The 23,105-nt window shown below is 40.9% G+C and overlaps 1 protein-coding gene across 1 annotated transcript in view; it reads right to left on the bottom strand.

Annotated features, from left to right (window-relative positions):
• Positions 1–8,300: 8,300 nt before the first annotated feature.
• Positions 8,301–23,105, bottom strand: part of LOC118371217 (capping protein-inhibiting regulator of actin dynamics-like) — a 32,196-nt gene continuing 17,391 nt past the window's right edge. Inside the window, exons 11-16 of the mRNA XM_052487001.1 lie at positions 12,792–12,953; positions 12,323–12,413; positions 10,366–12,153; positions 9,745–9,890; positions 9,357–9,444; positions 8,301–9,065 (exon numbers count right to left, since the gene is read on the bottom strand). Of these exons, the coding sequence (XP_052342961.1) occupies positions 8,899–9,065; positions 9,357–9,444; positions 9,745–9,890; positions 10,366–12,153; positions 12,323–12,413; positions 12,792–12,953 (2,442 nt within the window). The 3' untranslated portion in view covers positions 8,301–8,898. The remainder of the gene's footprint in view (positions 9,066–9,356; positions 9,445–9,744; positions 9,891–10,365; positions 12,154–12,322; positions 12,414–12,791; positions 12,954–23,105) is intronic.

Genomic DNA, 23,105 nt, shown 5'->3' with positions numbered 1-23,105 from the left:
ATATTTAATAGGGCTTACATAACGGGGCAGTCAGACGTTACGTAAACTTTGAAATGGGGTTAGCATCTGCAGAGGATCAGGGTATCTTGTCTGCCTTTGAGAGAGGGCATTTTTCAGCAGTTGGTACAGGAATCGTGCCAAAATGGCAAGGGACTCCCCCCATCTTTGTTATTTTGAATAAGGCGTCATGCTTTGTTTGTTCAGGACAGAAAAATGCATAAACAAACTTTAGTGAGTGACTACTGGGATCTCAAAGGTGTGAAGCGACTAAGCCAGATATTATTCAACTGTACTGAGAGCCCCACTGGAACTAGCGAGTATAAAGATACTCTTTCTCAGCATACGCCTTAAAACAGATCCCTCATCAGCGTGCCCTAGCCAGACTGGCCACATAACACTAGTCCTATGTTACACGCCAAGTAAGGTTATGTAACTGAAATGATAAGGCCACTAGAGGGGTTGCTATTGGAACTTGGCGGATACACCTTCCCCCAATTTTATAAAACATGTAGCACACTGACAGAAGTAGGGCAAAGCAGTGCATTGTGGGAAAACTGGTTACCTAACTTACCCAGAAAAGGCATCTGGGAGGTTAAGTGCCTGTCTGTGTGCTGATGTGACGACAGAACTCACACTTAGTGCTAGATCGTCCATTGTAAACAGTGTGGAAAACTGCATGAGAGAGGGCAGTGTGTCAAAGTGCTAGAGTGTGCCCATGTGAGAAGTGTGTGACTGTGTGTGCCACAAGCTCGTATGATACAGTGTTAGGTGCTCCATGTATAGCCCTGAGATGCTGCTGCCTGTGGCTGGTAGCTCTGAGATGCTACCAGTGGATGGATGGCACAGAGGGTGGGCTCTGGCTTCGATACTGTCTCCTATCGCTTCAATGCTGCCAACACTTCCATGCTGTCACACTGGGCTGGCTGTGCTTGTAATGTGCAGACAGCCTGCCCTCAGCCTTAAGCTGCTGCGAATAAATGCATGCTATTTTAATGTGCCTAATCAAAGTGTTGTATAATGGTTATCATATTGCAGCGGATATTGCAGGGTTTGTCTTTGTATCCCTCAAAGCTTTGTCTGTGATGAGGAATAGTCAAACTAAAGAGTACACATCCTAGTTTACAACATGTGACAACAGTTGCGATACAACAGTTTGTCCGCAAAAACATTTTTACACAGGCAATGTGGAGACACCACCCAATGATTGTGTAGTGATTGTTGTGCAGGCAGACTGTTGTATCACAACCATTGTGTCAAATGCATTTTACATCAGTTGTACAAGTTGTATTGTGTATGTGGCCATAGTCTTATCTTGCATTACACTTGTCTACTCTAATTCAATTAAATAAATACATATTCTTTAAACACCAGATGAGGGGGCATTAGATTGCAAAGGCTTTTCAAAAGCAACGTTTGAGAGGGCTATCAACATGAGCTGAAACACAGGAAACATCTCTGCCACTGAAACATTCCTGACTCTTGGGAATGTGTGGTCTGTGCCTCCAACAAAACACCCCATGCACATGAGCTTAACCCATGGGCTGAAATGGAAGGTTGTGGAACACAAAAGAGATTTCATGAGTCAGTGCCTCGGTTATCTCCCCTCTCCGAACCACTTTTGTCATCTGGAAGTATAATGCCATGAAAAAGTATTTTCCCTGTCTGATTTTGTCTTAGCATATTTTTTTATACTGAATGTTATCAGATCTTCAACAAAAACGTAATATTAGATAAAGGGAACTTGAGTTTACAAATAACAAAAATATATACTTATTTTATTTATTTAATTAACAAAGTTATGCAACACCCAATTCACATGTGTGAAAAAGTAATTGCCCCATTACATTCAATAACCGGTTGTTCCACCTTTAGCTGCAATCAAATCAAACTGTATTTGTCACATGCGCCGAATACAACATGTGTAGTTGTTGGTCAGTCTCTCACATCGCTGTGGAGGAATTTGTGCCCGCTCTTACATGCAGAACTGCTTTAACTCAGTGATATTTGTGGGGTTTTAAGCATGAACTGCTCTTTTCAAGTTCTGCCACAACATCTCAATTAGGATTAGATCTGCACTTTGAGTAGGCCATTCCAAATCTTCACATTTTAGTTTTCGCCAGACATAATGGTGGCGGTAGTGTGATGGTTTGGGGATGCTTTGCTTCCTCAAGACCCGGACGACTTGCCTTAATAGAAGGAACCATGAATTCTGCTCTGTATCAGAGAGTTCTACAGGAGAATGTCAGGCCATCCATCTGTTAGCTGAAGCTGAAGCGCAGCTGGGTCATGCAGCAAGACAATGATCCAAAACACACACTCAAGTCTACATGAAAATGGCTAAAAAGCAACCAATGTGAAGTTTTGAAATGGCTTGGTCAAAGTCCAGACCTAATCACAATTGAGATGTTGTGGCAGGACTTGAAATGAGCAATTCATGATTGAAAACCCACAAATGTCCCTGAGTTAAAGCAATTCTGCATGGAAGAGAGGGCCAAAATTCCTCCACAGTGACGTGAGAGGCTGACCAACAACTACAGGAAGCATTTGGTTGGAGTCATTGCAGCTTAAGGTGGCACAACAAGTTATTGAGTGTAAGGGGGCAATGACTTTTACACACAGGGGCATTGGGTGTTGCCTTACCTTTACACACAGGGGCATTGGGTGTTGCCTTACCTTTTCACACAGGGGCATTGGGTGTTGCATAACTTTGTTTATGAAATAAGTAAGTCATTGTTGTGTTATTTGTTCACTCAGGTTTCCTTTATCTAACATTAGGTTTTGGTTGAATCAAATCAATCAAATCAAATGTTATTTATATAGCCCTTCGTACATCAGCTGATATCTCAAAGTGCTGTACAGAAGATCTGATAACATTCAGTATCAAACATATACTAAAGTAGAGAACATTAGAAGGGGGCAAATACTTTTTCACAGCACTGTATGTGAAATGATGTAACAAATACCCCCTCTCCAGCCCGGTCACTGTCAGTGCGGTCCAGTAGTCAAAAAGTGGACACTGTGGACATCAGGAAAACTGTAGAATCACACTTCTTAGTGAGGTGAAGCTCAATTCACTAAGTTGTCAAAAATAAATAATACCTAGCATTTAATAAGGTTTGTAACCCTTCAACACTCTGACCATAGAAGCAAATGGCTGGGCTGACATATCTGCACATAGACAGCTGCAGCTGAACAGCCTTTACATAACTGTACCTGGCCCGGGCCATCCACTGGGTGTGTAGGTGCCTTATTCACTAGACATAATAAAGCCCTTGATGTGAGTAATGTGCTTGTGTAACACAGCAGAAAATGGCACAGAGGTTTGCAATGGCAGCGCAGCCCAAGAAGGTCAAGCGAGCCAAGCCGTTCCAAGTGTGGTTGTATAACATGTAATTGGGTAAAGTAGGCTACTTAGTTATAAATACTAGTACACAGGAAGGAAGATAGTGTGCCTGCTTAATCATATCATGTAAAATTAAGTTCCATCTAAGTCATTACAAACGAAAGGGTATTTTCAGGTACAGTATGTGGAATGTGTACTGTGCAATGCAGGAATGTCTTAATAGCAACAGGCAGTGTTAATGCTCCCTCTGACTTTGTTTCCATGCTACTGCAGTTCTAATGGATCAACAAGGTATGCTTTGAGTTTTATATACAGTACCAGTCAAAATGTTGGACACACCTACTCATTCAAGGCTTTTTCAAATATTTTGATTATTTTCTACATTGTAGAATAATAGTGAAGAGATCAAACTATGAAATAACACACATGGAAACATGTAGTAACCAAAAAAGTGTTAAACAAATCAAAACATCTTTTATATTTGAGATTCTTCAAAGTAGCCACCCTTTGCCTTGATGACAGCTTTGCACACTCTTGGCATTCTCTCAGCCAGCTTCATGAGGTAGTCACCTGGAATGCATTTCAATTAACAGATGTGCCTTGTTAAAAGTTAATTTGTGGAATTTATTTCCTTCTTAATGCGTTTAAGCCTATCATTTGTGTTGTGACATGTTAGGGGTCATATACAGAAGATACCCCTATTTGATGAAAGACCAAATCCATATTATGGCAACAACAGCTCAAATAATCAGAGAAACAACATTCATTACTTTAAGACATGAAGGTCAGTCAATACGGAACATTTTAAGAACTCTGAAAGTTTTTTCAAGTGCAGTCACAAAAACCATCAAGCGCTATGATGAAACTGGCTCTCAAGAGGACCGCCACAGGAAAGGAAGCCCGAGAGTTACCTCTGCTGCAAGGGATAAGTTCATTAGAGTTACCAGCCTCAGATTGCAGCACCAATAAAAGCATCACAGAGTTCAAGTAACAGACATCTCAACATCAACTGTTCAGAGGAGACTGCGTGAATCAGGCCTTCATGATCGAATTGCTGCAAAGAAACCACTACTAGGACACCAATAAGAAGAAGAGACTTGCTTTGACCAAGAAACACGAGCAATGAACATTAGACTGGTGGAAATCTGTCCTTCGGTCTGATGACTCCAAATTTGAGATTTTTGGAACCAATCACCGTGTCTTTGTAAGACGCAGAGTAGGTGAACGGATGATTTCCGCATGCGTGGTTCCCACCGTGGAGGAGGTGTGATGGTGCTTTGCAGGTGACACTGTGTGTTTATTTAGAATTCGAGCCACACTTAACCAGCATGGATACATCAGCATTCTGCAGCGATACGCCATCCCATCTGGTTTGCTCTTAGTGGGAATATCATTTGTTTTTCAACAAAACAATGACCCAACATACACCTCCAGGCTGTGTAAGGGTTATATGACCAAGGAGAGTGATGGAGTGCTGCATCAGATGACCTGGCCTCCACAATCACCCGACCTCAACCCAATTGAGATGGTTTTGGATTAGTTGGACTACAGAGTGAAAGAAAAGCAGTCAACACCTGCTCAGCATATGTGGGAACTCCTTCAAGACTGTTGGAAAAGCATTCCACATGAAGCTGGTTGAGAGAACACCAAGAGTGTGCAAAGCTGTCGTCAAGGCAAAGGGTGGCTACTTTGAGGAATCTGAAATATATTTTGATTTAACACTTTTTTGGTTGCCACATGATTCCATGTGTGTTATTTCATGGTTTTGATGTCATCACTATTATTCCACAATGCAGGAAATAGTCAAATAAAAACCCTTGAATGAGTAGGTGTGTCCAAACCTGACTGGTACTGTAGGTCAGTCCAGCTAATCACAGACTGCTTTAAATTGAGGTAATAGTATTTCATCAACATTTCTTGGTAATTCAGAATAATGTTTGTAGTTCAATAAAATAACTTTAGGTTGCATAAAATGAGTCAAAGCTAGAGTTAGTCAGTCTGTACCTTGAATAGAAATTCTCAAAACAAAGATTTGTTTATTTTTATTGCAATGCTCAAGCATGTTTTATTGAGTTTCCCCCTTTACTATTTTTGTATTATGTTTGCGTTGAAACCTTGGCTGCAACCACATCAAATAGCAAACCTTGCCAGTGACCGTAGATACTGAAGAACGCTTCAGGGTGACAGTTCTGCAGCCGAACAATGACGATGATGATGAAACCCTCACTTAACAGCCTTTTGAAGATGAGGTTGAGCACCAACATATAGTAGAAGCAAGCTAACCCCAAGACAACATCCTCAGAGTGGCAGTAGCTCTGCTGTGTGTGCTCTTGGTCATCGTGCGATGGGAAGGAGAGAGAAGAGTTGCAGTTGCACTAATCTCGATGCTCTGCTGGACCGATACGGATCTAGCAGCAAGTCCCCCCATGCTCTGAGCTGAAAGAGTTATTTGGCGTCTGTTGATGCTCAGATTCCATCCTTCACCTGGCAGCTCTGTCTCTCTGTCAACCTCTGTATTTTTATCAGCCTGGTGGCCCACATCAGGAGCTGGCTGGGTTCCTAGGTGGGTGTTCAGTCAGTGTTCCATGTCACTGTCTCTTCAATTCTCCCTCAGCACCTGCAGTACGTCCCAGCACCGTCAGTCTGGACTCCACTGGTGGGAAGAATGATATCACTATAAGTTCCACTGCCACGGAATCTAGATGGTATCTGAGTCCCAATGATCTGTTCCCTTGTTTCTGAAAAAATAACAATATTTGATTGCTTAGATTCTCCCTCAACGTCAATGTTTGACAAAGATTTGATGACTACAAAACGCATGGGTACATCAACTCTCAAGACACCCTGTAATGGAGTCACATCATTTGTGTATAAATTGTTTTGTTTTTTTACCTAGAAAGTCAGTGAAAATATCTAGATGAAGAAGGTGGTAAAAGTAATGGTTGTTGTGGGTCATGAAGGACAGCTCTCGATAATGAAGTGTCAAACTCACAGGGCTATAAATACTCCCAGAGCACTGAAGTGTGTGCTGCCGATGCAAAGTTTCCACTGAAGTGTGTGCTGCCGATGCAAAGTGTCCACTGAAGTGTGTGCTGCCAATGCAAAGTGTCCACTGAAGTGTGTGCTGCCAATGCAAAGTGTCCACTGAAGTGTGTGCTGCCGATGCAAAGTGTCCACTGAAGTGTGTGCTGCCAATGCAAAGTTTCCACTGAAGTGTGTGCTGCCGATGCAAAGTGTCCACTGAAGTGTGTGCTGCCAATGCAAAGTGTCCACTGAAGTGTGTGCTGCCGATGCAAAGTGTCCACTGAAGTGTGTGCTGCCAAAGTGTCCATGCAAAGTGTCCACTGTGTGTGCTGCCAATGCAAAGTGTCCACAAAGTGTCCACTGAAGTGTGTGCTGCCGATGCAAAGTGTCCACTGAAGTGTGTGCTGCCAATGCAAAGTGTCCACTGAAGTGTGTGCTGCCGATGCAAAGTGTCCACTGAAGTGCAAAGTGTGCTGCCAATGCAAAGTGTCCACTGAAGTGTGTGCTGCCAATGCAAAGTGTCCACTGAAGTGTGTGCTGCTGCAAAGTGTCCACTGAAGTGTGCAAAAAGTGTCCACTGAAGTGTGTGCTGCCATGCAAAGTGTCCACTGAAGTGTGTGCTGCCGATGCAAAGTGTCCACTGAAGTGTGTGCTGCCAATGCAAAGTTTCCACTGAAGTGTGTGCTGCAAAGTGTCCACTGAAGATGCAAAGTGTCCACTGAAGTGTGTGCTGCCGATGCAAAGTGTCCACTGAAGTGTGTGCTGCCGATGCAAAGTGTCCACTGAAGTGTGTGCTGCCAATGCAAAGTGTCCACTGAAGTGTGTGCTGCCAATGCAAAGTGTCCACTGAAGTGTGTGCTGCCGATGCAAAGTGTCCACTGAAGTGTGTGCTGCCGATGCAAAGTGTCCACTGAAGTGTGTGCTGCCAATGCAAAGTGTCCACTGAAGTGTGTGCTGCCGATGCAAAGTGTCCACTGAAGTGTGTGCTGCCGATGCAAAGTGCCCACTGAAGTGTGTGCTGCCGATGCAAAGTTTCCACTCTATGCAAACATCCTTTCTTGGTCCCACAAGGACACTGAAGAGATCGATCTGGGAGAGCAGCAGCATTTTAAAGGTCTCCGGACCTGAACCTCAATGAAAACCTGTGGTTTGAATCGAAGAGGGCAGGCCATAAGCACAGACAGATATCAAGGATCTGGAAAGATTCTGTATGGAGGACTGGTCTAAGATCCCTCCCAACGTGTTCTCCAAAATCATAAAACTTTTTCAATTGTATTAGTAAAAAATAATATAATTTAACTTTATTTTCATACAATATAGCTCAGTATTTGTATTATTTTTTTAATAGTATTTTTTGCTCTTTATCAATGAATTCAATAATTCCGAACCCCACTGTATATTCACAAATTCATTAATTGAGCCAAAAGGTTGAGGGAACAAGCTCACTCTCCCTGCCTGTTTCATTACACTGGTGTGGTGTCAGAAGTGGGATATTCACTGTGCCACAAAATAATTCTAGTGGCAGAGTTCTCATCCGCGCTTATAAAACACAGGGTCACTACAGTAAGGTTGTCCCACTGTTATACATTATAAAATTTGTTCATTTTTAGAACAGTGAGGCGAGTGAGCGAATAAACAAATAAATAAAATACTATTTGAATCCCTTGTAAAAACAAATACTAGGGTTACTGTTAGGAATCACTCCCCATGATTTGGTCCGAACACGATTTAACCAAATCCGAACTACCACAGAAAAGCGAAGTGAATCTTTCGATTCGTCAAAAATAATAGTTTAAAATAAATCGGTTTCCATTTTGGGGGAGGAGGGAGGGTTAAAATGTGAAGTGGGGAATCAGCTAAACAGAATAAAAAAAATCTGTGATAAACTATATTTGTTAGCTCGATTGTCAGTAGGTACGAAGAGGAGCAACTGTCAGATGTAACTTCCTTGTATTTTACTGTTCTTGAGTTCAGATGACAAAGAGAAACAGCATTTGTTCATTACTGAACATTTTATGTACAAGTCATGTACACACGTTAAAGGTAATACAAAACATAAAAAAATACATCAAACATGAGATTTAATAAATAAAAAGAAGAAACCTTCATCTCTTTCTTTCCATCCATGCTTATTCATCCCCAAAGCAAAGATCAAGGCTAGGTTTAAGGTTTTGACACACCTGAACCTCTGCTAAATGACTTAAATGAACCTCACCTCATACAGACCGACATTGTCAGTTAAGAAATTAAAACAAATAACTAATTTAGTCATGGGTCTGTCTTACTTAAAGACATATCATGTCAACTAAATCCAATTGTATGCCGTATCAATCAATAATTCAAAACCTTTACTAATTTGTCCCAATTCCCAACTCACTCCTTTCACTGCAGCGTGTGATTTGAGGGTTTCAGTGTCTGACCAATCAGAAGCTTGAAGGTATTAGAACAGCAGAAGAAGTAGAAAACAAAATTATACTCTGGGTGTGCAAATGCATTCTGATCCATCAGCGGACGGATGGTTTGGCCCATCTTCACTGCACTATCTGGGGCATCTCGCTCCAGGCTTTGGCCTTCTTCTTAGCCAGTGCCAACCACGGGGGCTCATCCTGAGCCAGGGCTGTAGGGGCTGGGTGAGTCAGGGCTCTCTTCCCTTCCTTCTCAACCACGACAGGCTTGGAGATCTCCAGGGAACACAACACTATGGACAACAAGCAGAGAACATCTTTAAAGATAAGACTTTTAGCATTGTCCCCCCAAAAGTAGTCCTACCACAAAGCACATTTTATCAAAATTTGCTTATAATATTTTTTTGAGTCTTATTTCAGGCATGTAATTGAAGATTAGTAGTGATCAGGTAGGGATTATTATCAATGGGAACATTCTATTTGCAGGTGTGGTCCACAAGGGGGCAGCAGTGGATCAATCACACTTATGAGAACAATGAAAACAGTTCAATAAGAAAGCAGAGTGGGATACCGAGGAGTCTAACCTTTAACAGGAGATCCTGGAGGTTTGGCTTGGTCTTTGTTGACAGGCCTTGTCAATGTACGAATTGATTTTTTTCTGTTAAGCTCCTCCTGGAAATGTAGGTTTTGTGAAGAGTTTGAATTATGTACTTATTCATTCCAATATAACAAAGTAAATGAAACCTATACAACTTTATAGCCAGTCATAAAACATCTAGTCATTGCGTCAAAATAAATGATAAAGAGCTGCCCAGTGTGCACAAGATCAAAAATACGTATTTTGCTCAAGTGTGAGGACTGGATGAACAAATGAATTAATGGATTGATTGACGAGTCAACTGTTTTCCTCTCTCAAACAGTAGGCTTCTCGGTAAACAAAAGAACACATGAAACAATATGCACCATCCCTACCATCTCTGCAGGGTCTTTGCTATCCATGGTTTCCTCCAATGAGTTCTCTTTTAAGATCCTCTGCTTTTGTCTGGCCAATGAGATCCAGCTTGGCGATTGAGATCCCCCACCAGGTCCCCCACTAGGCTCTCGACCCACAGACAGATCTGAAACAAAAGAACACAGGAGAAATGTCTTCAACTGGTGTGGAATATATAGGAGCTGCCTGGGAAATTCATTTGGCATAATGATTTTGTTTGGAGTGGAAATGGAAGATAGAGGTGCGAATGAATGAAAGGCAAAACGTAGAAAAGCAATATAATTCCAACTAATTTGTTGCTCTAAATAGTCATATGGAGGAATCTCTCCTTAGTGTTAATGAGTCTATGTTTAGATAGCTCTCAATAAGTCAGCTCTCAACAGCACTCATGGCCCTGTTTCATTATGAATTGTTAGTCCAAAGTTAGAACAGCATGAGTCCATATTCCTATAACATACACAGGTTAAATGTTTTGTCAAAATTCTTAAGCTCAACATTGTAAAATAGATATAAACAAAGATGACCTTGCAAGTGAAGGATATGCCAAATAGCCCACGTCTGGAAACTGACTGGTGTGATGGTGACTAAGATGGTTTTAGTACCTGGTATTCTCTTTGGCTTGACCATACCATCCAGCTCTGAGGGCTTTCTGGGCAGGGCAGGTTTGCTGTTTGACTGTGGTTCAGTGAACGAGGCCCTCTGTGGCTCTATGGGAAGTGAGTGTACTGGGGATGCAGGGGGAGTTTCACTCTCTGAGCCTAAGCGAAGCATACCCACAGAGGTCTTCCTCAGCCTGACACCAAACAGATTCTCAGGGGTCTCTTCCCCCTGGGCTGCAGGGGGAGTGTCTTCAGGTGACATGATGGGTGCTGTGGTGCTCTGTGTTGGGATGGGACTAGCAGGGACATCAGCCCCCACAGGGCTAAGTGGCTCCACTCCACTTGGGGAGTCTCTTTTTGCTTCCACAGCCCCAGGCACAGTGACCGAGGGAGATGGAGAAGGGGAGGTTAGCTCTTTGGTAGCCAACCTTTGCCAGGCAGGGGCAATGGTGTACCTGTGTCTATTATGTTCAGAACCACCAGATGGTTTCCCAGGATCCTCGGTGGCAGTTGGTCCCCTGCAGTGCACCTGTGGGCTCTGCTCTGGGCCGGTGGCTGCACTGGGACTGGTTATACAGCGCTGGTCAGTTGTTACACTGGGCTCTTCCTGGTCCTGTGTGGTGTTTGCAGGGGCCTCAGGCTGGTCCAGGGACTCTGGAGGAGGTGTACTGCTGTTTGGCAGTTGGGGGAGACAGGCTTGGTCTGTGACTGTTTGGTCAGACAGTTCAGTGGTGCACTCAGGGCTCTCACAAGCTCTCTCAGGGTCTCTGTATGGAACCTGCTGGAAATCATCCTCCACAGAGGTTGACGTTACATCCTCTTCCCCCCCTGGCTCCAATAAGGCTGTCTGCACTGGCACATCTGAGACTGGCTCCATTTTGTCCTCCTCTTCCCTCCTCTCATCTTCCACAACCTCCTCCGTTTCCTTCTCCTCTACCTCTGCCCCCTCCTCCCTCTCCTCTTCATTCTCTTCTTCTTCCTCCTTTTCCACTGAAGGCATGTCCTGATCTTCTTTGGTTAAGTACTCAGGGTTGATTTCCTCTTCTTCTTCCTCCTTTTCCACTGAAGGCATGTCCTGATCTTCTTTGGTTAAGTACTCAGGGTTGATTTCCTCTTCTTCTTCCTCCTTTTCCACTGAAGGCATGTCCTGATCTTCTTTGGTTAAGTACTCAGGGTTGATTTCCTCGGCATCTTCCTCCTTTGGATTGAAATGTTCCACCACTAACTCCTCCTCAGATTCATACGGCTCACCTTCCACCTCCTCTCGGGGCTCTGCTGGGTAGTCCGGTCTATCACTGGGGAGACACGCTTCTTCCTGTGGGTTTAATGCCAGCTCATCCACCCCGCTCTCAGCCTCTGACCCCTCCATGTTCACCTCCACCTCCAGGAGCACAGCCTCTGCCTCCAGCCCCAGGACAGATGTCAATGGACCCTTGAGGGAGATCAACACCTCCTGGAGTAGAGAGCCTCCCTCCACAGCCACCTCACACCCAGGAGGGGTCAGGAGGAAGTCATCTCCAGTAGGGGGCTCCAGAGACTTCATGGAGCCAAGCAGTGGGGCGGTCTGGAGCCGGGGAGCTGAAACCTCAGCCTGGCATGAAAGACATTCCTCAGAGTCAGAGTCATTCTGTATGGAGAGGGAGGGGGCATCCTGAGCATGAGACAATTCCTGTTGGACACCCTGCTTATCCTCTTCATCTGAGGCTGACCGCTCGGCCTGCTGGGACACCACGACCCCATCTGTCTGCTTCTCCTCCTCCTCCGCAACACCAGCCTGCTCGCGTTTCACATCTGGAACATACATAACTACATCAGAGCAGAGCCCCACTAAGTTCCTATATCATTATCCTGTCATCAGTCATTGTATTGGGTAAGAATTATCATCTTTCTGATATTTTACTACTATTTACGCTTTTGTACATCTGTGTAATGTTACTGTGATAAGGATCATTTATATTACCTTCCTCCTCATCCTCCTCCACAGATTCTGGAATGATACAATTCTGTCTTTCCTCCTGGAATGATTCTCCCTCAGCCCTGCCATCAACCCTCTGAACAGAGAAGAGTCATTTCATCTTAATAACAATACAGTTCCTTTAAAGATTATTAAGCTTTCCAGCTTTCCATGTTTTACACAGATCTCGTAGACTCATGAGCCACGCACGCTGATGGCAGGCTGGTGTGTTGTGTTTGGGCTACATGGGCAGTACTCTCTTGGCTCATTGGATAGATTGTTTGAGGGGTTCTGCTCTAGTGATCAGAGTTAGGCTAGGTGTGGAACAGGGGTGTTGGGGGTGTGTTGGCGAGGTGTGGAACAGGGGTGGTGGGGGTGTGTTGGCTAGGTGTGGAACAGGGGTGGTGGGGGTGTGTTGGCTAGGTGTGGAACAGGGGTGGTGGGGGTGTGTTGGAAGGGGATGGACATATCTTACAGTGGTGGGTTTCTTCGTCTTGGTACAGGCCTTGTGTCGGACAGCCAGGCGGTGGCGAGCGGCAGTGTTGTCCAGACAGCCCATGGGACTGGCAGGCTGGCTGAAGTCTACAGGCAGGAAGACCAGGGGACTGACCGATCTGGAGCCCGTCTCACAGGACATCTACACATTTTGATAGATAAACAATGTTAAACAGAGGGAGGAATGACTGTCTAAACAGCTGGATAAACAATGTTAAACAGAGGGAGGAATGACTGTCTAAACAGCTGGATAAACAATGTCAATCAGAGGGAGGAATGACTGTCTAAACAGCTGGATAAACAATGTCAATCAGAGGGAGGAATGACTGTCTAAACAGCTGGATAAACAATGTCAATCAGAGGGAGGAATGACTGTCTAAACAGCTGGATAAACAATGTCAATCAGAGGGAGGACTGGCCGTCTAAACAGCTGGATAAACAATGTCAATCAGAGGGAGGACTGGCCGTCTAAACAGCTGGATAAACAATGTCAAACAGAGGGAGGACTGGCTGTCTAAACAATGTCAATCAGAGGGAGGACTGGCTGTCTAAACAGCTGGATAAACAATGTCAATCAGAGGGAGGACTGGCTGTCTAAACAGTTGGATAAACAATGTCAATCAGAGGGAGGACTGGCTGTCTAAACAGTTGGATAAACAATGTCAATCAGAGGGAGGACTGGCTGTCTAAACAGTTGGATAAACAATGTCAATCAGAGGGAGGACTGACTGTCTAAACAGTTGGATAAACAATGTCAATCAGAGGGAGGAATGACTGTCTAAACAGCTGGATAAACCATGTCAATCAGAGGGAGGAATGACTGTCTAAACAGCTGGATAAACAATGTCAATCAGAGGGAGGACTGGCTGTCTAAACAGTTGGATAAACAATGTCAATCAGAGGGAGGACTGACTGTCTAAACAGCTGGATAAACAATGTCAATCAGAGGGAGGACTGACTGTCTAAACAGCTGGATAAACAATGTCAATCAGAGGGAGGACTGACTGTCTAAACAGTTGGATAAACAATGTCAATCAGAGGGAGGACTGACTGTCTAAACAGTTGGATAAACAATGTCAATCAGAGGGAGGACTGACTGTCTAAACAGCTGGATAAACAATGTCAATCAGAGGGAGGACTGACTGTCTAAACAGCTGGATAAACAATGTCAATCAGAGGGAGGACTGACTGTCTAAACAGTTGGATAAACAATGTCAATCAGAGGGAGGACTGACTGTCTAAACAGTTGGATAAACAATGTCAATCAGAGGGAGGACTGGCTGTCTAAACAATGTCAATCAGAGGGAGGACTGGCTGTCTAAACAATGTCAATCAGAGGGAGGACTGACTGTCTAAACAGTTGGATAAACAATGTCAATCAGAGGGAGGACTGACTGTCTAAACAGTTGGATAAACAATGTCAATCAGAGGGAGGACTGGCTGTCTAAACAATGTCAATCAGAGGGAGGACTGACTGTCTAAACAGTTGGATAAACAATGTCAATCAGAGGGAGGACTGGCTGTCTAAACAATGTCAATCAGAGGGAGGACTGACTGTCTAAACAGCTGGATAAACAATGTCAATCAGAGGGAGGACTGACTGTCTAAACAGTTGGATAAACAATGTCAATCAGAGGGAGGACTGGCTGTCTAAACAGCTGGATAAACCATGTCAATCAGAGGGAGGACTGACTGTCTAAACAGCTGGATAAACAATGTCAATCAGAGGGAGGACTGACTGTCTAAACAGCTGGATAAACAATGTCAGGGACACCATTATAAAGACCTCTCAGTAGCTTAAAATACCCAGCCACTGAAGTCCCAGGCAGACCTACATCCTGGCATTTTTCTGCCTGGCTCCCCCATACATTAGCTGAACAAATACAGGCCTCTGCTCTCAGCCCACTGGAATGTAGGTCTAATCTACTGTTTCTGACAACAATTCACCCTAAAAGGTAAAGAGATGGAGGGGAGACAGGAGGGTGAATGACCTTCAGTGACACCCTGACTTACTTTAAGTGATCTGATATGACAACCTGTCAATCTGACAGTGAGGAATAGTGAGCTCAAAAGAAGACTCCAATGGGCCACCTCTGATCTTGCTTTCATACTAAAAATGGATGCTTAGGATAAATAGCTATCTGGTATATACTATACAGATTTAACACAAACATGAACATATTACCAAACAGGATTGCTCCGATTATGGGCATAACAGTGTATTTGTCCTGTGTAACCAGCAGAGTGGATTAGATCATTAGATATATGGTAAATTCATGTTGTGTTTGTTATTGTATCCAGCAGTGGGTTAGATCATTAGATATATGGTAAATTAAATGTGTTGTGTTTGTTATTGTATCCAGCAGTGGGTTAGATCATTAGATATATGGTAAATTCATGTTGTGTTTGTTATTGTATCCAGCAGTGGGTTAGATCATTAGATATATGGTAAATTCATGTTGTGTTTGTTATTGTATCCAGCAGTGGGTTAGATCATTAGATATATAGTAAATTAAATGTGTTGTGTTTGTTATTGTATCCAGCAGTGGGTTAGATCATTAGATATATAGTAAATTAAATGTGTTGTGTTTGTTATTGTATCCAGCAGTGGGTTAGATCATTAGATATATAGTAAATTAAATGTGTTGTGTTTGTTATTGTATCCAGCAGTGGGTTAGATCATTAGATATATAGTAAATTAAATGTGTTGTGTTTGTTATTGTATCCAGCAGTGGGTTAGATCATTAGATATATAGTAAATTAAATGTGTTGTGTTTGTTATTGTATCCAGCAGTGGGTTAGATCATTAGATATATAGTAAATTAAATGTGTTGTGTTTGTTATTGTATCCAGCAGTGGGTTAGATCATTAGATATATAGTAAATTAAATGTGTTGTGTTTGTTATTGTATCCAGCAGTGGGTTAGATCATTAGATATATAGTAAATTAAATGTGTTGTGTTTGTTATTGTATTTGTTATTGTAGCAGTGGGTTAGATCATTAGATATATAGTAAATTAAATGTGTTGTGTTTGTTATTGTATCCAGCAGTGGGTTAGATCATTAGATATATAGTAAATTAAATGTGTTGTGTTTGTTATTGTATCCAGCAGTGGGTTAGATCATTAGATATATAGTAAATTAAATGTGTTGTGTTTGTTATTGTATCCAGCAGTGGGTTAGATCATTAGATATATAGTAAATTAAATGTGTTGTGTTTGTTATTGTATCCAGCAGTGGGTTAGATCATTAGATATATAGTAAATTAAATGTGTTGTGTTTGTTATTGTATCCAGCAGTGGGTTAGATCATTAGATATATAGTAAATTAAATGTGTTGTGTTTGTTATTGTATCCAGCAGTGGGTTAGATCATTAGATATATAGTAAATTAAATGTGTTGTGTTTGTTATTGTATCCAGCAGTGGGTTAGATCATTAGATATATAGTAAATTAAATGTGTTGTGTTTGTTATTGTATCCAGCAGTGGGTTAGATCATTAGATATATAGTAAATTAAATGTGTTGTGTTTGTTATTGTATCCAGCAGTGGGTTAGATCATTAGATATATAGTAAATTAAATGTGTTGTGTTTGTTATTGTATCCAGCAGTGGGTTAGATCATTAGATATATAGTAAATTAAATGTGTTGTGTTTGTTATTGTATCCAGCAGTGGGTTAGATCATTAGATATATAGTAAATTAAATGTGTTGTGTTTGTTATTGTATCCAGCAGTGGGTTAGATCATTAGATATATAGTAAATTAAATGTGTTGTGTTTGTTATTGTATCCAGCAGTGGGTTAGATCATTAGATATATAGTAAATTAAATGTGTTGTGTTTGTTATTGTATCCAGCAGTGGGTTAGATCATTAGATATATAGTAAATTAAATGTGTTGTGTTTGTTATTGTATCCAGCAGTGGGTTAGATCATTAGATATATAGTAAATTAAATGTGTTGTGTTTGTTATTGTATCCAGCAGTGGGTTAGATCATTAGATATATAGTAAATTAAATGTGTTGTGTTTGTTATTGTATCCAGCAGTGGGTTAGATCATTAGATATATAGTAAATTAAATGTGTTGTGTTTGTTATTGTATCCAGCAGTGGGTTAGATCATTAGATATATAGTAAATTAAATGTGTTGTGTTTGTTATTGTATCCAGCAGTGGGTTAGATCATTAGATATATAGTAAATTAAATGTGTTGTGTTTGTTATTGTATCCAGCAGTGGGTTAGATCATTAGATATATAGTAAATTAAATGTGTTGTGTTTGTTATTGTATCCAGCAGTGGGTTAGATCATTAGATATATAGTAAATTAAATGTGTTGTGTTTGTTATTGTATCCAGCAGTGGGTTAGATCATTAGATATATAGTAAATTAAATGTGTTGTGTTTGTTATTGTATCCAGCAGTGGGTTAGATCATTAGATATATAGTAAATTAAATTAAATGGGTTAGTTGTAAATTAAATGTTTGTTTTGTTATTGTATCCAGCAGTGGGTTAGATCATTAGATATATAGTAAATTAAATGTGTTGTGTTTGTTATTGTATCCAGCAGTGGGTTAGATCATTAGATATATAGTAAATTAAATGTGTTGTGTTTGTTATTGTATCCAGCAGTGGGTTAGATCATTAGATATATAGTAAATTAAATGTGTTGTGTTTGTTATTGTATCCAGCAGTGGGTTAGATCATTAGATATATAGTAAATTAAATGTGTTGTGTTTGTTATTGTATCCAGCAGTGGGTTAGATCATTAGATATATAGTAAATTAAATGTGTTGTGTTTGTTATTGTATCCAGCAGTGGGTTAGATCATTAGATATATAGTAAATTAAATGTGTTGTGTTTGTTATTGTATCCAGCAGTGGGTTAGATCATTAGATATATAGTAAATTAAATGTGTTGTGTTTGTTATTGTATCCAGCAGTGGGTTAGATCATTAGATATATAGTAAATTAAATGTGTTGTGTTTGTTATTGTATCCAGCAGTGGGTTAGATCATTAGATATATAGTAAATTAAATGTGTTGTGTTTGTTATTGTATCCAGCAGTGGGTTAGATCATTAGATATATAGTAAATTAAATGTGTTGTGTTTGTTATTGTATCCAGCAGTGGGTTAGATCATTAGATATATAGTAAATTAAATGTGTTGTGTTTGTTATTGTATCCAGCAGTGGGTTAGATCATTAGATATATAGTAAATTAAATGTGTTGTGTTTGTTATTGTATCCAGCAGTGGGTTAGATCATTAGATATATAGTAAATTAAATGTGTTGTGTTTGTTATTGTATCCAGCAGTGGGTTAGATCATTAGATATATAGTAAATTAAATGTGTTGTGTTTGTTATTGTATCCAGCAGTGGGTTAGATCATTAGATATATAGTAAATTAAATGTGTTGTGTTTGTTATTGTATCCAGCAGTGGGTTAGATCATTAGATATATAGTAAATTAAATGTGTTGTGTTTGTTATTGTATCCAGCAGTGGGTTAGATCATTAGATATATAGTAAATTAAATGTGTTGTGTTTGTTATTGTATCCAGCAGTGGGTTAGATCATTAGATATATAGTAAATTAAATGTGTTGTGTTTGTTATTGTATCCAGCAGTGGGTTAGATCATTAGATATATAGTAAATTAAATGTGTTGTGTTTGTTATTGTATCCAGCAGTGGGTTAGATCATTAGATATATAGTAAATTAAATGTGTTGTGTTTGTTATTGTATCCAGCAGTGGGTTAGATCATTAGATATATAGTAAATTAAATGTGTTGTGTTTGTTATTGTATCCAGCAGTGGGTTAGATCATTAGATATATAGTAAATTAAATGTGTTGTGTTTGTTATTGTATCCAGCAGTGGGTTAGATCATTAGATATATAGTAAATTAAATGTGTTGTGTTTGTTATTGTATCCAGCAGTGGGTTAGATCATTAGATATATAGTAAATTAAATGTGTTGTGTTTGTTATTGTATCCAGCAGTGGGTTAGATCATTAGATATATAGTAAATTAAATGTGTTGTGTTTGTTATTGTATCCAGCAGTGGGTTAGATCATTAGATATATAGTAAATTAAATGTGTTGTGTTTGTTATTGTATCCAGCAGTGGGTTAGATCATTAGATATATAGTAAATTAAATGTGTTGTGTTTGTTATTGTATCCAGCAGTGGGTTAGATCATTAGATATATAGTAAATTAAATGTGTTGTGTTTGTTATTGTATCCAGCAGTGGGTTAGATCATTAGATATATAGTAAATTAAATGTGTTGTGTTTGTTATTGTATCCAGCAGTGGGTTAGATCATTAGATATATAGTAAATTAAATGTGTTGTATTTGTTATTGTATCCAGCAGTGGGTTAGATCATTAGATATATAGTAAATTAAATGTGTTGTGTTTGTTATTGTATCCAGCAGTGGGTTAGATCATTAGATATATAGTAAATTAAATGTGTTGTGTTTGTTATTGTATCCAGCAGTGGGTTAGATCATTAGATATATAGTAAATTAAATGTGTTGTGTTTGTTAATGATCATTAGATATATAGTAAATTAAATGTGTTGTGTTTGTTATTGTATCCAGCAGTGGGTTAGATCATTAGATATATAGTAAATTAAATGTGTTGTGTTTGTTATTGTATCCAGCAGTGGGTTAGATCATTAGATATATAGTAAATTAAATGTGTTGTGTTTGTTATTGTATCCAGCAGTGGGTTAGATCATTAGATATATAGTAAATTAAATGTGTTGTGTTTGTTATTGTATCCAGCAGTGGGTTAGATCATTAGATATATAGTAAATTAAATGTGTTGTGTTTGTTATTGTATCCAGCAGTGGGTTAGATCATTAGATATATAGTAAATTAAATGTGTTGTGTTTGTTATTGTATCCAGCAGTGGGTTAGATCATTAGATATATAGTAAATTAAATGTGTTGTGTTTGTTATTGTATCCAGCAGTGGGTTAGATCATTAGATATATAGTAAATTAAATGTGTTGTGTTTGTTATTGTATCCAGCAGTGGGTTAGATCATTAGATATATAGTAAATTAAATGTGTTGTGTTTGTTATTGTATCCAGCAGTGGGTTAGATCATTAGATATATAGTAAATTAAATGTGTTGTGTTTGTTATTGTATCCAGCAGTGGGTTAGATCATTAGATATATAGTAAATTAAATGTGTTGTGTTTGTTATTGTATCCAGCAGTGGGTTAGATCATTAGATATATAGTAAATTAAATGTGTTGTGTTTGTTATTGTATCCAGCAGTGGGTTAGATCATTAGATATATAGTAAATTAAATGTGTTGTGTTTGTTATTGTATCCAGCAGTGGGTTAGATCATTAGATATATAGTAAATTAAATGTGTTGTGTTTGTTATTGTATCCAGCAGTGGGTTAGATCATTAGATATATAGTAAATTAAATGTGTTGTATTTGTTATTGTATCCAGCAGTGGGTTAGATCATTAGATATATGGTAAATTAAATGTGTTGTGTTTGTTATTGTATCCAGCAGTGGGTTAGATCATTAGATATATAGTACATTAAATGTATCGTGTTGGGTATTGTATCCAGCAGAGTGGATTAGATCATTAGACATAGTCTGGCTATAGAACAAACAAAACATTAATTTACTATAACCAGAGCTCAACTTGGCAGAGTTGTGTTATGTCCCCATTTGTAGCAGACAGTCTGAATGCAAGAGAAAACCATTGGAATGAATTCAGACCACACAGGACACACAACCCCCCCTCCTCCTCCTCCTCTCTCCTAGTTAAACAATACATCCTGCAGAAACGGAGCTGTCGAATGACATGCAGCAATATTACTGTCAGGTCAACATCTTCAACTAAAGATTTGTGCTGGGCTTCTCAGTGGTGCTCACTGCACACAGAGGAGGTAAAACCAACAGTACGCTCCCTCTTATGGCTTGTTCAACAGTACGCTCCCTCTTATGGCTTGTTCAACAGTACGCTCCCTCTTATGGCTTGTTCAACAGTACGCCCCCTCTTATGGCTTGTTCAACAGTACGCCCCCTCTTATGGCTTGTTCAACAGTACGCTCCCTCTTACAGTACGCTCCCTCTTATGGCTTGTTCAACAGTACGCTCCCTCTTATGGCTTGTTCAACAGTACGCTCCTCTTATGGCTTGTTCAACAGTACGCTCCCTCTTATGGCTTGTTCAACAGTACGCTCCCTCTTATGGCTTGTTCAACAGTACGCTCCTCTTATGGCTTGTTCAACAGTACGCTCCTCTTATGGCTTGTTCAACAGTACGCTCCCTCTTATGGCTTGTTCAACAGTACGCTCCTCTTATGGCTTGTTCAACAGTACGCTCCCTCTTATGGCTTGTTCAACAGTACGCTCCCTCTTATGGCTTGTTCAACAGTACGCTCCCTCTTATGGCTTGTTCAACAGTACGCTCCTCTTATGGCTTGTTCAACAGTACGCTCCCTCTTATGGCTTGTTCAACAGTACGCTCCTCTTATGGCTTGTTCAACAGTACGCTCCCTCTTATGGCTTGTTCAACAGTACGCTCCCTCTTATGGCTTGTTCAACAGTACGCTCCCTCTTATGGCTTGTTCAACAGTACGCTCCCTCTTATGGCTTGTTCAACAGTACGCTCCCTCTTATGGCTTGTTCAACAGTACGCTCCCTCTTATGGCTTGTTCAACAGTACGCTCCCTCTTATGGCTTGTTCAACAGTACGCTCCCTCTTATGGCTTGTTCAACAGTACGCTCCCTCTTATGGCTTGTTCAACAGTACGCTCCCTCTTATGGCTTGTTCAACAGTACGCTCCCTCTTATGGCTTGTTCAACAGTACGCTCCCTCTTATGGCTTGTTCAACAGTACGCTCCCTCTTATGGCTTGTTCAACAGTACGCTCCCTCTTATGGCTTGTTCAACAGTACGCTCCCTCTTATGGCTTGTTCAACAGTACGCTCCCTCTTATGGCTTGTTCAACAGTACGCTCCTCTTATGGCTTGTTCAACAGTACGCTCCCTCTTATGGCTTGTTCAACAGTACGCTCCTCTTATGGCTTGTTCAACAGTACGCTCCCTCTTATGGCTTGTTCAACAGTACGCTCCCTCTTATGGCTTGTTCAACAGTACGCTCCCTCTTATGGCTTGTTCAACAGTACGCTCCTCTTATGGCTTGTTCAACAGTACGCTCCCTCTTATGGCTTGTTCAACAGTACGCTCCCTCTTATGGCTTGTTCAACAGTACGCTCCTCTTATGGCTTGTTCAACAGTACGCTCCCTCTTATGGCTTGTTCAACAGTACGCTCCTCTTATGGCTTGTTCAACAGTACGCTCCCTCTTATGGCTTGTTCAACAGTACGCTCCCTCTTATGGCTTGTTCAACAGTACGCTCCTCTTATGGCTTGTTCAACAGTACGCTCCCTCTTATGGCTTGTTCAACAGTACGCTCCCTCTTATGGCTTGTTCAACAGTACGCTCCTCTTATGGCTTGTTCAACAGTACGCTCCCTCTTATGGCTTGTTCAACAGTACGCTCCCTCTTATGGCTTGTTCAACAGTACGCTCCTCTTATGGCTTGTTCAACAGTACGCTCCTCTTATGGCTTGTTCAACAGTACGCTCCCTCTTATGGCTTGTTCAACAGTACGCTCCCTCTTATGGCTTGTTCAACAGTACGCTCCCTCTTATGGCTTGTTCAACAGTACGCTCCCTCTTATGGCTTGTTCAACAGTACGCTCCCTCTATGGCTTGTTCAACAGTACGCTCCTCTTATGGCTTGTTCAACAGTACGCTCCCTCTTATGGCTTGTTCAACAGTACGCTCCCTCTTATGGCTTGTTCAACAGTACGCTCCCTCTTATGGCTTGTTCACAGTACGCTCCCTCTTATGGCTTGTTCAACAGTACGCTCCTCTTATGGCTTGTTCAACAGTACGCTCCCTCTTATGGCTTGTTCAACAGTACGCTCCCTCTTATGGCTTGTTCAACAGTACGCGCTCCCTCTTATGGCTTGTTCAACAGTACGCTCCCTCTTATGGCTTGTTCAACAGTACGCTCCCTCTTATGGCTTGTTCAACAGTACGCTCCCTCTTATGGCTTGTTCAACAGTGGCTCCCTCTTATGGCTTGTTCAACAGTACGCTCCCTCTTATGGCTTGTTCAACAGTACGCTCCCTCTTATGGCTTGTTCAACAGTACGCTCCCTCTTATGGCTTGTTCAACAGTACGCTCCCTCTTATGGCTTGTTCAACAGTACGCTCCCTCTTATGGCTTGTTCAACAGTACGCTCCCTCTTATGGCTTGTTCAACAGTA

This window comes from Oncorhynchus keta, chromosome 30, assembly GCF_023373465.1.
Source record: "Oncorhynchus keta strain PuntledgeMale-10-30-2019 chromosome 30, Oket_V2, whole genome shotgun sequence".
Lineage (NCBI taxonomy): Eukaryota > Metazoa > Chordata > Actinopteri > Salmoniformes > Salmonidae > Oncorhynchus > Oncorhynchus keta.
The sequence above is the reverse complement of the archived record's forward strand: the minus strand, read 5'-3'. Positions and strand labels throughout refer to the sequence as shown.